We start from the raw sequence: 12743 nt of genomic DNA, 5'->3' as shown, positions 1-12743 counted from the left end.
AAAACCATTGCCCCTTGTCCTGTCCCTCCAGGCCCATATCAAAAGTCCCTCTCCCTCCTTTTTAAAAGCCCCCTTCCCTGGTGGGGTGTCTTCAGCTCCTCCCAGGACCTGTGTGTGTCTGTATCTATCTTGTATCTGTATACATTATATATACATATATAATACATTTCTATCCATGTATTTATACATAGATATTTATACACTGTAAATATTAACATACACATATCTATACAATGATGTTAACTTTGTGTCCAGACCTACCCCTTCCCCTGTGTAACCTTTTTGGGGTGTTTATTCCTTGGGATTTCCAGGGTATCACTTTCAGTGGAGCGGATCTTTCCCACCTGGATCTTTGCTGCATCAACTTCAAGGTGGCCAATCTGAGCCGCTGCAACCTGGCCCGTGCCAGCCTGTGCTGTGCCAGCCTGGAGAGGGCTGACCTGTCAGGCTCTGTGCTGGATGGAAGAGCTGCTGCAGCTTGGGAGGGCTGGGCTTGTGTTAACAGAGAGGAGCTGGAACAAACAGAGCGGTGTAAAACATTGGGCTCTTAAATATATTCTAGAGTTGTTCTGGTTCCCAAAGCTTTTACACTTCCTCCCAGTAATGATTTAATGGGATTGACTCCCAAAGCAGAAATTAAAAGTGTCTTCTTGATTGTCTTTGGTGTTGTTCTTCCTGCTCTCAGTGACTCCAGTCTGTGCCAGTGTGCCAACCTGCCAGGGGTGAAGATGCTGCGCTCCAACGCAGAGGGAGCGTCCCTGAAAGGCTGCAACTCTGAGGACCCATCAGGCCTTCAAGCTAATCTGCAAGGTGAGAAGCTTTTGGCTTGTGAATCTGTGCCAACTGAAGCCTGTGTTTGTGCATTTCTATGGCCCAGAAAAGGTCCAGCTGTGGTTTGTCCAACCCTGAGAAGGGCCCACAAGGGCTGCACTGAGTCTGTGACCATCTCAGCCCCAAATCCCCTTGTCCTCCTCCAATTCACACAGCTCTGAGGCAGCACCAGTGTGCAGCTGCTGTGTTTCTGACTGGTTTTCCTCACAGAACTCCTTTCTGTGTGTGTTCCAGGTGCCAGTCTGAAAGGAGTGGCCATGGAGGGCAGTCAGATGACAGGAATGAACCTCCGAGTGTGAAATTGCACTCTCAATCCCAGCTGGGAAGAAAAATTCCCCTGCTTCCACATGTCCTGAGCACTCCAGACTGGAGTTCTTGTAGCTTTTTGGATTCTTTGTTGGGAATTCAATGGACAGAGGAAAACACAGAAGTGTCCCCAAAGCAGAGAGAAGCTCTGGGGCCACAGCACCTGCTCCCCTCTCTTCTCATCCCTTCAGCAGATGAAGAAATGGCCCTCAATGTTTCCCCTCAGTGTACTCTTCAAATCCTCCTTGAAAGCATGGGCATAATCCCATTTGCCAGTCAGATCCACTTTGGACTGCCTAAAGTAGCTGTAAAAGCATCTTGCCTGGGGCCAAGTGCCCCTTCCACACTTGCTTTACGTGTGGAAAAAAACAGGGAAAGCTGTTTTTTGTGTGAGCACCCTTCACATCTCAGTGTTTGTGATCTTGGGAATCCTCATGAACCTGGAACAATGGCAGATTATCTGTTGTCATGGGATTTGTACCTGGAGATTGTTTTGGTCTGTGTTTAAATCTTCCTTGCAAATACAACTGATAGAAAACAATGTAAAAAAAAAAAGAAAAAGGGAAAAAAAGGGAAAAAAAGAAAAAAAAAGAAGAAGAAAAAAGAGAAAAAGGAGGAAAAAGAGGAAAAAAAGAACAGGAAAGAAATGAAAAAAAAAAAAGAATAAAAATAGAAAAAAGGGAAAGAAAAAGGGGGGAATAGAAAGAAGAAAGAATAAAGAAAGAAAAAAGAGGAAAAAAAAGAAAGAAAACCCAAAAAGTCCATGCAAATGGCCGCTGACACCCGCGAGAACTACAAGTCCCATCGTGCACCGCGCAGGGCGGTGGGCGTGGCAGAAGGCGGGCGGACGGGGCAGTGGCCGCACGCTGATTGGCTGCAGCGGGGTCTGTGCAGGCGGTGCGCGCGCAGAGCGCCGCGTTGGCTGCCGGGAAGTCACGATGGCGCTGGGGCCTTCCTTTGTCTGTGAGACCGGGCGGGAGCGGGTGAGAGCGGGCTCTGGGGATCCCCTCGGGGGTTGCGGGGAGCGCGGCTGGGGGGGGGAAAGGCCGGAGGGCTCGGGAGGGTTTAGCGCGGGGGTTCGGGGTTCCCGAGAGGCAGAGCCGGGATTGCAACCCTGTCGGGGGCCGCGGGGCCCGGGAGGCCTCCCAAGAACCCGGATGTTGGATTCGGGTCCTGAGAAATTCCTTTGGAAAAAAAAAATTCAAAACCACCCAACCAAAAAAAGAACCCTAAAAAAAAGGAAAATGAGAAAAAGATGAAGGAAAAACTGCAAGGGCCAGGATGATTTTATTGCTTTGGTTCGGTTTTTCGTCGGTCTCTTCCTTCTCAGATTCTCTGCTCCCTTCCTTTACAGGAAGCTCTTCTGCTGTTCTGTGGTTTTGGGGTCCCTTAGGGGCTTTTCGGGGTCCCTGAGGCGGTTTTAGGGTATCTCTGCGGGGGTTTGGTGTCGTGAGGGGACTTAGGGAGGAGGTTGAAGGTCCCTGAAGGGGTTTGGGAGTCCGTGAGGGAGTTTTGGAGTCTCCGAGGGAACTGAGAAATCCTGGAGGGCTTTGAGGGAGGTGTCTTTGAAGCAGTTTGAGGGGTTTCTTGGGGGATTTTTGGAGTTCCAGAGGGTTTTGAGGGTCACAAAAGGGTCTTGGGTACACTAGGGGGGTCTCAGGACTCACCTGCTCGAGGTGCAGCTCCTCCTCTTTCCCTCCAGACATCATTAACCCCCCAAAATGTGCCCTAACCCCCATTTTCCCTTTAATTCCCTCCCCACACAGATCCCTTTGACCCCCCCAAGACCCCTTTTAACTCCCCCAAATACACCCAAAGCACCCCAAAATCCTCCAAATCCCCATCAAACCCCCTCCCCCCAGATCCCCCCAAATCTCCTCTAGCTCCCCCTCAAATCCATTCCAACCCCCCCCAAAGAGGGATCACCCAGCACCCTGGGACAGGAACACAGTGGGCTGTACTGGGGGCACTGGGCTGTACTGGGAGGGCACTGGGAGGGGCTCAGGTGTCCCAGGACAACGTGGCCCAGCTCCAGAAGAGATCTGGGGAGCAGTGAGGAGGTACTGGTCTGTCCTGGTCTGTACTGGTCTGACCTGGTTTGTACCCCCAATCCCCAAAGCCCCTCCCCAGCTCCCCCAGGACCCTCCCACACCCCAAAGCCCCCCGGGCCCCCCCAGACCCCTGACTTGGTCCTGCTGCCCCTTGAGCATCTGCAGCTGCTGCAGAACCAGGCATTTCCTCAGCAAATGTGCAGGTGACCCCAAGCTGGGGGTGTGTTGATGTGCTGGAAGGCAGGAGGGCTCTGCAGAGGGACCTGGCCCAGCTGGATCCATGGGCTGATTGCAAGGGGATGAGGCTCCAGCAGGCCAAGGGCCGGGTCCTGCCCTTTGGCCACAAGAAGCCCCGTCAGCCCCCCGGGCTGGGGCCAGAGTGTCTGGAGAGCAGGCAGGCAGAAAGGGAGCTGGGAGTGGGGATGGACAGGGAGCTGAAGAGGAGGCAGAGCATGCCCAGTGTAATGTTATAAAAGCAGAAGAGGTTCTGGGATGGTTCCAGAAAGAGAAAGAAGCCCAGAGGCCAGTGCAAGCAGGCAGCCCTCAGCTTGCACCTGATGTCCCCTCCCTGCAGGTTCCTGTCCTTGAGCCCAGGCCCTGAGGTGAGGCTGAGAAGTGGCGTGGAGGTGAGCCCAGAGCTGTCCCTGAGGTGAGGCTGAGAGTAAGTGCAAGGCAGAGGTGCTGCTGAGGAAGGAGAGCCCCATGACTTGGAAGAAGTGAAGTTTTGAGTACCCATCCCCGAGCAGGTGCTGTGTCCATCCCCTGTGTGCCAGGTGAGCTGGGGCTTTGCTGCAGAGCTGCGGGCGCTGATTTGAGCGTCTCCAAGTGCTGAGATGGTGGGCACCCAGGAACACAAACTGTGCCTGGCCACGGAGCCTGCAAGGAGGAGCAGAGACAGCCCTGGCAGTGTGGGGGGCCAGGTTGTCCCTGTGCCTTCCCCTGCAGGCCCTGTCTGTCCCTGCTGGGCCCCTGTCCATCCCCATCAGGTCCCTGCCCGTCCCCCCGGGCTGAGCTCCCCCCAGGAAGTGCCGTGGAGCTGAAGCTGCTGCCATCCCCCCCTGCAACCGCTGCCCCAGCCAAGGGAGCAGCAAAGGCAGGGCCAGGAGCAGAGGCAGCAGCAGGGGAGCCCTGGGGGGCCGGGAAGCTCTTGTGTGGGTCAGGAAAGAGGCGCTGGGCACGAGGCCGGGGCTGTGCTGAGCAGGCCCAGCCCTCACATCCCCCCAGCCAACACCTGTGCAGCTGTTTGGTTTCCTTGGGCACAGCTGGCACTTGTGGAAGGCAGAGCGGGGCGATGCTGGAGCTGGGGGACCCCCGGGAGCCTGGAGGGGGGAGCACAGAGAGGGAGGAACCCCGGGACCCCCTGGGCCTGAAAGGGGGGATGGAGAAGGGGAAGCCTGGACAGTGGGGACCCCTGGGATCACTGGGACAATGAAGTGGAGAACCTGGAGAGGGTGAATGTTTAGGAACGTGGTACCCTGAAGGTGAGAGTCAGAGGAGAAGGAACCCTTAGGACCCCCAACACTCTCAGTGTTCCTAAGTGGGACCCAGCATCCCAGACACAGGAGACCCTCCAAACCCCACAGAGGAGAGACCAGAGAGGGGGAATTCCTGCGAGAGTTTTTTTGGGCTGAATGTTCATAGTTTGGAGTATTTTTTGGCAAAACCTTAACATTTTGCTTTTTGGATGGAGTTCATCTTGCTATTTCTGAGGGGTTTTTTGCCTGAATCTGTGTGGTTTGGGTTTTTCTGGGCTGAATCTTGGTGTTTTGGAGGTTTTTATGGTCACAGGATGCCTGGTGAGTTCTAGAGATGAACTTGGGCAGGAGGAACCCCCAAGCCAACGCGCTCAGCCCTTGTTTTCCCCCCCATCAGGATTTGTCCTTCCCAAAGCTTGGGCGGATGGAGGAGGAGGCTGCGAGGAAGAGGAAGATGCCTTGGGCCCCCCAGGCAGGTGAGGAGGAAGTCAGTGTCCCTTTGGGCGGGTGTTGTGCTGGCTCTGTCAGCCCAGCATGGCCCCGGCTGCAGGACAACCCCGCTGGCGCCGCCGTCCTGCCGGGGCCGGAGTTGGGGGGATGTCCTTGGCCTTCCCTGTGGGCCGGAGGCAAATCCCCTGCCTGTCCTTCTTGCTTCCTGCCCCAGGCCCCGAGCTGAGGACGGAGAGCCCGGAGGACAAATCCCCCCGTGAGACCCTGGTGGGAGAGGCCGTTTTGAAGGGCTCCCCGGCGCAGGAAGGCAGCGGGGAGGAAAAGGGCCGGAGATCCCCCCGCAGGAGGGGCTCCAAAGCCAGCCCAGGGTGCTCTGAGGAGGAAAGAGCCAGCCTGTGCCGGGAAGGCGGCCGGAGCTTGAGGGGGAGCTCTGACCTGGTGGTCCCTGATCAGCCTCCCAGCAGAGAGAAACCCTTCAAGTGCTTGGAATGTGGGAAGAGCTTCAGCCAGAGCACCAGCCTGCTCAGACACCAGCACATCCACAGTGGGGAACGTCCCTACACGTGTGGAGAATGTGGGAAGAGCTTCAGGCAGAGCTCCAACCTCCACATCCACCAGCATATCCACACTGGGGAACAGCCCTATGTGTGTAGGGAATGTGGGAAGAGCTTCAGTGACAGCTCCACCCTCCACACCCACCAGCGCATCCATACCGGGGAACGGCCCTACAAGTGTGGGGAATGTGGGAAGAGCTTCACTGACAACTCCACCCTTCACTCCCACCGTCGCATCCATACTGGGGAACGGCCCTACAAGTGCTTGGAATGTGGGAAGAGCTTCAGGAAGAGCTCCCACCTCCTCAGCCACCAGCACATCCACAGTGGGGAACGTCCATACATATGTGAGGATTGTGGAAAGTGCTTCAGACAGAGCTCCCACCTGATCCAACACCAGCGCATCCACACCAGGGAACAGCCCAGGAAAGGGATGGGAGAGGTGAGCTAAGGGATGCGGGAGAGCAGGAGTGGGGTTGCCGTGGGGGTCCCTCTGTGTCCCCATGCCTTGATCCCTGGAGAGTGGGGGAGGCTGGATAGAGGGGGGAGCTGCAAGAGCCCTGAGAGCCTGGAGAGGGGGGAGCTCGGGCCCCCTGTGCTGAGCCAGCGGTCGGGGCCGTGCTGTTGGTGCCAAATTGCCCCTGGTCAGGCTGAACCCAGAGCCTGCCCACGTGTCAGGGGGCCCGATCCACTCCCTGCTCTCGTTGCCCTGGGGCAGCCTCTGGTGTCCCCCACCTGTGGGGCTGTTTGGTTGCCTTGGGCACAGCCACCCTTGTGCAGGGCTGTGCCCTTGGGGGCTGTTGGGGGTGGGCAGGAGGTGTTTTTTGGGGGTGCCGGGCTGGGTTGGGGGCAGAGCCCTGGCGGTGGGTGGGGGGATGCGGGTCCCCCCCACGGTGGGGGTTGGTGTTGCTGGGTCAGGCCCCGCCGGCTCCATTGTCAGCCCGGTGCCGGCGGGGGGGACACAGCGGGTTTGGGGCCCCCCGGGAGTGCCGGGGGCGGGTGTGGAGCCCGGGAGCTGCCGAGTGTGGAGGGCGGAGCGGGGCGATGACGGAGCTGGGGGACCCCCGGGAGCCTGGAGGGGGGAGCACAGAGAGGGAGGAGCCCCGGGACCCCCAGGAACCTGAAAGGGGGAGCATGGAGAAGGGGAAACCTGGACAGCAGGGACCCCTGGGATCCCTGGGACAACAAAGTGGAGAACCTGGAGAGGGGGAATGTCTGGGAAAGTGGCACCCAGAAGGTGAGAGTCAGAGGAAAAGGGACCCTTGGGACCCCCAACACTCTCAGTGTTCCTAAGTGGGACCCCCAGCATCCCAGACACAGGAGACCCTCCAAACCCCACAGAGGAGAGACCAGAGAGGGGGAATTCCTGCGAGAGTTTTTTGGGCTGAATGTTCATAGTTTGGAGTATTTTTTGGCTGAACCTTAACATTTTGCTTTTTGGATGGAGTTCATCTTGCTATTTCTGAGGGGTTTTTTGCCTGAATCTGTGTGGTTTGGTTTTTCTGGGCTGAATCTTGGTGTTTGGGAGGTTTTTATGGACACAGGATGCTTGATGAGCTCTAGAGATGGACTTGGGCAGGAGGAACCCCCAAGCCAACGCGCTCAGCCCTTGTTTTCCCCCCCATAAGGATTTGTCCTTCCCAAAGCTTGGGCGGGTGGAGGAGGAGGCTGCGAGGAAGAGGAAGATGCCTTGGGCCCCCCAGGCAGGTGAGGAGGAAGTCAGTGTCCCTTTGGGCGGGTGTTGTGCTGGCTCTGTCAGCCCAGCATGGCCCCGGCTGCAGGACAACCCCGCTGGCGCCGCCGTCCTGCCGGGGCCGGAGTTGGGGGGATGTCCTTGGCCTTCCCTGTGGGCCGGAGGCAAATCCCCTGCCTGTCCTTCTTGCTTCCTGCCCCAGGCCCCGAGCTGAGGACGGAGAGCCCGGAGGACAAATCCCCCCGTGAGACCCTGGTGGGAGAGGCCGTTTTGAAGGGCTCCCCGGCGCAGGAAGGCAGCGGGGAGGAAAAGGGCCGGAGATCCCCCCGCAGGAGGGGCTCCAAAGCCAGCCCAGGGTGCTCTGAGGAGGAAAGAGCCAGCCTGTGCTGGGAAGGTGGCCAGAGCTTGAACCAGAGCAATGACCTGGTGGTCCCTGAGCAGCCTCCAAGCAGGGAGAAGCCCTTCAGGTGCTTGGAATGTGGGAAGAGCTTCAGGAAGAGCTCCAACCTCCTCAGCCACCAGCACATCCACACTGGGGAACGGCCCTACACATGTAGGGTATGTGGGAAGAGCTTCAGGGACAGCTCCAGCCTGATCCGACACCAGCGCATCCACACTGGGGAACGACCCTACTCGTGCTGGGAATGTGGAAAGAGCTTCAGTGACAGCTCCAACCTTCGCAAGCACCAAGTCATCCACACTGGGGAACGGCCCTACAAGTGTGGGGAATGTGGGAAGACGTTTCAGACCAGCTCACATCTCCTCAGGCACCAGCGGACGCACACGGATGAGAGGCCCTTCCGCTGCACCGACTGCGGGAAGGGCTTCAACCGGAACTCCCGCCTCGTCAGCCACCGGCGCATCCACACCGGTGAGAGGCCCTACAAGTGTGGGGAGTGTGGGAAGAGCTTCTCCCACAGCTCAACCTTGAACAGACACCAACAGACCCACCAGTAAGGGAAGCCCTACAATTGCCCTGACTCTGGGAAGAGCTTCAGCCGCTGCTTCCACCCTGAATAAACCCCCTGATGTTGAGGCAACCCCTGGAGTCCAGTGACTGTCAGTCCATCCCTTTCAACCCCTTTCACAGGGGTAGGTTCTTCCAACAGAACCCTTCTTGGGGGTGTGTGGAGTTTCCTGCCTTGGCTGGAGCCCCACCAAGGTCACTGCTGGAGGGGGTGTTACATCCATCTCAAATTAAGAACTATTGCTTTTAAGCCAACTTTAGTAGAATTTCTTCAACAATTTCTTTAGGGTAGAACACTGTCTTATCTTATCCTGTACTCCTGGTAGTTTTAGTGTTTGTATTGTGCAGTAAATAATTCTGATGAAGATCCTTTGTTTGATCATTTGGAACACTAAATAAATTCCTTTTTATCAATAGATCTGATTTGCCATCGTTAAAAGCTGGGGGACAAAAGTGGTTCAGTCACACCTCTGTAATTCCTCTAAACTGAAACTGTTGGCATAATCCAACTCTGAGATTGGATTCAGCAGCCCCCAGCACCTCACAGTAAGTTGGGAGCTCAGGGGGGCACCCCCTCTTTTCCAACCCCTCCTGTGCCCAAAGACCCCCATGGGGCCATCGGACCTACCAGACAATCCCCCCTTTTCTACCCTTCTCCCTGTTCCTCCCACTTTCCCATTGTTCCCTCAATCCCCAGTTTCCCCCCCCCAAGAAAGTTTTGGGGTCCCAAACACTACTTTTTGCCTCCTCTCTTGTGGATGCTGAGGGAGAAAATGAGGCTGCACACACAGAGTTCCATTGCGGGACTTGTCCGCCGACATTTTTCCGTGTCCCCTTTTATTCCTCTTCTCTCATGAGCAGCACCCCGTGTTTGTCTTTTAGTCCACCAGAATTCCCAGCATGGTCCCAAAGCAGTGCCCTGATCCCACACATTCCCCTCCCCTCATGTGCTGGCTGTGTTCAGCCACCAGAGAAAAACACAGGCTGGTCATGCAGGCTGGTTAAAGAGCATTTCCACTTGGAGAAACAACCTTCTCTCTCTCCAAGCACTCAGCCAAGGTCCATCCTCCCTTTGCCTTCCCATGAACTCAGGGCAGGTGCAGAGTGACTCCGCTTGGTCCCACCTCTGCCCCTGTTTTGTTTGGACATGCAGAGTTCACAGCCAAGAGGGCCAGGACCCGAGCTCCTTGTCTTGGGGCTTGTCCCATGTACTTCCTGAGGACTTGGAATATTGAAATCAGGCAGATTCTGAACCCCTGCTCCTGATGCTGCCACAGTGCCCACACACTGGCACTGCAGGCATGGCCTGCACTGAATGGCCAGTGCAGCAGGAGCCGTGGCTGCGGCAGCTGCAGAGATGATCCAAGCAGTCACCCATCCACTGAGGATTTCTGCATTTCACAGTTTCCTTAATTCACTGTATCCTGCCTCATCCTCCCAGCTTCTGCTTAGGTTCCCTGGGAGCCACAGTCTGGCTCTTCTGCCCATGGGAATTATTAATGATCAATGGAGGGTAGATACGTTTTGATCTGTGATACAACTAAAATAACAAGGATCACTTACAGGGATGTTAAAGGTATTGTCAGTCACATGAATCACAATGTCAGGTGCAGCCAAGAAGGCATCTGAGTGACAGGGACACACCATGGCTGAGTCATTAAGCCAGTCAGAAAGAGTTAGTAGAGACAGTGAATTCCCCCTAGAACAGTGTCTTCCCGATGGGACATCCGGGCAGGGCTTGCTCTGCTCAGCATTCCCTGCCTGCTCCCGGGATTCTTGAGGGACAGCCTCTGGCAAGTCCTGGCCGAAGGAGACCTGCCATCACCCTAAGTCCTGGCAAGGCTGCTGCCCGTCTCCTGCCCCAAAGAGCTGTGTCCTCAGGGGACTTCTCTGCCAGAGGGCAGCCAAAGCCAAGGGGCACTGAGGTCTGCCCTCTTGCAGGTGGCTTTTGGGAGTGGCAGCTGGAGCAATTGGTGGCAAGACTTGGCATCTGTCAGAAGGCAGAAGCTGTTGCTCCTTCCTGGCATGATTTTTGGGTGGAAGTGATTAGCAGCAGCACAAAGCCACCATCAGCTGCTGAGTTTCAGAGGACAAGTAGATTAGACAGAGAGACTCTCAAGCTTCCTTGTGTTCTTTTTGCTTGTTTTCTTGCCTTCTGGAAAAAAAATCAGCCCAGTCTCGCATGTTCAACACTCCAATGTCTGTGTGCTCAACTGTGGCCAGCAGCTGATGTCCAGTCCATTGGGGAAGTGCAGGGGACAGGGAGAAGTCTGGGATGAGAAGCTGTTCTGTGTCTCCCCTGAAGGTGCCACCCGCCTGCAGGAGCAGCCAAGAGAAGTGCTGGAAGCAGAGACGTTCTGGCAGTTTCTGCTCTCAGGTGGACACAGGGCCCACTTGTTGCCAGGGCTCCCGGAGATTGGATCCGGGAACAAGGCAGGGCCATGCACTGGTAGGGAATGGGCTCCAGCAGGACCAAAGGAGGAACGTCCAGCAGCAAAGTGTGAGCTGGTGAACTGGGCCATCTCTTCAGCAGACACCACAGTGCTTACTTGCCTCCATCCCTGAAGCTCCACCACACGAGGCCCTGCTTTGCTTCAGCTTCTGTTGCTTCTTCCTTTGTTGCCCTCAAGTGCTTTAAGTAGAGTTTAGAAGCCCATGCCCGTGTTTTGAAGGTGCCTGTGTGGAGGAGAGGTTGAACAGCTGCAGCCAGAGGCTGGTGTCCCAGTAGAGTCTCTAAGGACACCTGAGTGTGGAAGGCGTGTCCAGCCTCAAGCAGGGCCATTGAAGTCAGTCAGGATGACAGGCTGCAGCTGAAGCTGCCAAGGGTTGCTGTGAGGCTGGGGAGTCACTGGAAAGCTGTGGTGGCCACTTGCCCTGAAGCCTTTTGCCAAAGCGGGTGCAACTGTGCCCACAATCTGCCCACTTTTGGTGTCCTGGCGGGTGTGGGTGCCTGGGTGAGGAGGCCCAGGCGTTGTGGGTGCTGCTGCTCCTGGGCAGCCTCTGGTGCTGTTGTCTGTGGGGCGTGGAGCCGCTTGGGCAGCAGCGAGTGCGCAGCCCTGCCCGAGGAGCCCAGCGCCCTGCCCGTGGTGGCAGCAGCTCTGTGGGCCCAGAGCTCTGGCTCAGGGGGGTGTCAGCCACAGTCCCGTGGCCTGGGCAGCCGTGGGGGCCCGGGCTGGCCGCCAGCCCTGCCTGTGCCACTGCCCCTCGCCGGCAGCACCCGGCGGACGTGCCCTGGCAGGGCCCCCTTGCCCTCCTTGTCCCCAGCCAGGCCAGCCTGGCCCCCTTGGGGGTGTGCCCACACTGCTGCTGAGGCCTGGCCTCCAGGGCTTCTGCCACAGGGCTGGGAGAGGCCTCGGGAAAGCACCAGAGAAGCCAGCTGGCAGGGAAGGAGGTGGCTGCCTGGGGGCTGCTTATGGCCTCTGCCCCCCCAAGTCCTGGGGGTTTTTCCCTCCACCCTGCCCCTCGGGGCCTGCGCCCAGTCTGTCCCCTCACAGCCTTCTGCCACCCATCCCCTCACAGATTCCCCTCAAGGCTTCCCGCTCCTTTGTCCCATCAGGGCCTCCACAGCACCTCACCCCTTCCTGGCCTCCCAGCGCCCCCTCCCCTGCGGGTCTCCCCCAGCCCCGCCAACCTGCCCAGCAGTGGTGCAGCCCTGAAGGAGCTCCAGAGGAGCTGCTCCAGAGGCACTTGGGAGCCCGGAGCAATCCAGCCAGTGACACACTGGCAGGACACAGACGCTGCTTCCTGGCTGGGGAGGGCTTGTGGCCATCTCCAAGGACAAGGTCCTCAGGCATCCCCACAGCTCCAGCCTTTGGCCCTCCATTTCTGGAAACATTGAGGCTCCAGGAGAACCACCAAAGGCCAAGGGGCTTCTGCCCACTTTTGCTGGCCCACTGCACAGCGGGGCAAGTGTTGCTGAGCACAAGGAGCCCTTTTCCCCTCTTCTCCAAGGCCCTGTGCACACTGGGCACCAAAAAAACCTCCTGGGCTTCTGTATGTGACAACATGGATGTAATATTCCCATGCTGAGCTCAAAGGAGGTGCTTGCAGGGAAGAGGCATCTTCCCCACAGGCTCAGGTGGCCCCAGGAGATGGAGCTTCCTGCATCAGTTCTCCACAGAGCTGCAGCAGCACAGGCAGACACTGCCCTGCGGAAAAGGCCGGGCCTGCCATGCCCTGCACAACCAGTCTTGGAGCTGCTGGAATCTGCACTAGGGAGCCATCTGTACAGCTCTCAGCACGTAGCAGTGTTGAATTGCCAGGCCTGCCATGGCGAGTCTGATGTCTTCTGTCACACCTCTACGGGCTGGAAGAGGCAGCAACGGAGACTACCAGAATGGGAAGAATGAAGTTCTCCGTACAGCTCTGATGATGTGGAGCGTTTCCTGGGCCAGGTTTGAGACGGCAGGGCTGTCA

At 57.2% G+C, this 12743-nt stretch overlaps 2 protein-coding genes and 1 pseudogene across 2 annotated transcripts in view; 2 read left to right on the top strand and 1 right to left on the bottom strand.

Moving 5' to 3' along the window:
* LOC127474814 (zinc finger protein 208-like) overlaps positions 1 to 12743 on the bottom strand; it is a 549167-nt pseudogene that overhangs the window by 226771 nt on the left and 309653 nt on the right.
* On the top strand, positions 4908 to 8498 carry LOC127474848 (zinc finger protein 501-like). Its single transcript, XM_051796158.1, has 3 exons — positions 4908 to 5139; positions 5328 to 5928; positions 7828 to 8498. Exons 1-3 carry the CDS (start codon positions 4998 to 5000, stop codon positions 8315 to 8317), a joined length of 1233 nt encoding a protein of 410 aa, XP_051652118.1. The 5' UTR covers positions 4908 to 4997; the 3' UTR covers positions 8318 to 8498.
* The window catches only part of LOC127474915 (zinc finger protein 22-like), a 106539-nt gene continuing 98705 nt past the window's right edge, over positions 4910 to 12743 (top strand). Inside the window, exon 1 of the mRNA XM_051796243.1 lies at positions 4910 to 4960. The gene's annotated coding sequence lies outside the window, so the exon portion shown is untranslated. The remainder of the gene's footprint in view (positions 4961 to 12743) is intronic.

Source organism: Manacus candei, unplaced genomic scaffold (assembly GCF_025592945.1).
Source record: "Manacus candei isolate 608988 ecotype Guabito, Panama unplaced genomic scaffold, ASM2559294v1 h1tg000045l, whole genome shotgun sequence".
Taxonomy (NCBI): Eukaryota; Metazoa; Chordata; class Aves; order Passeriformes; family Pipridae; genus Manacus; species Manacus candei.
This window is presented reverse-complemented; position numbering and strand designations above follow the sequence as displayed.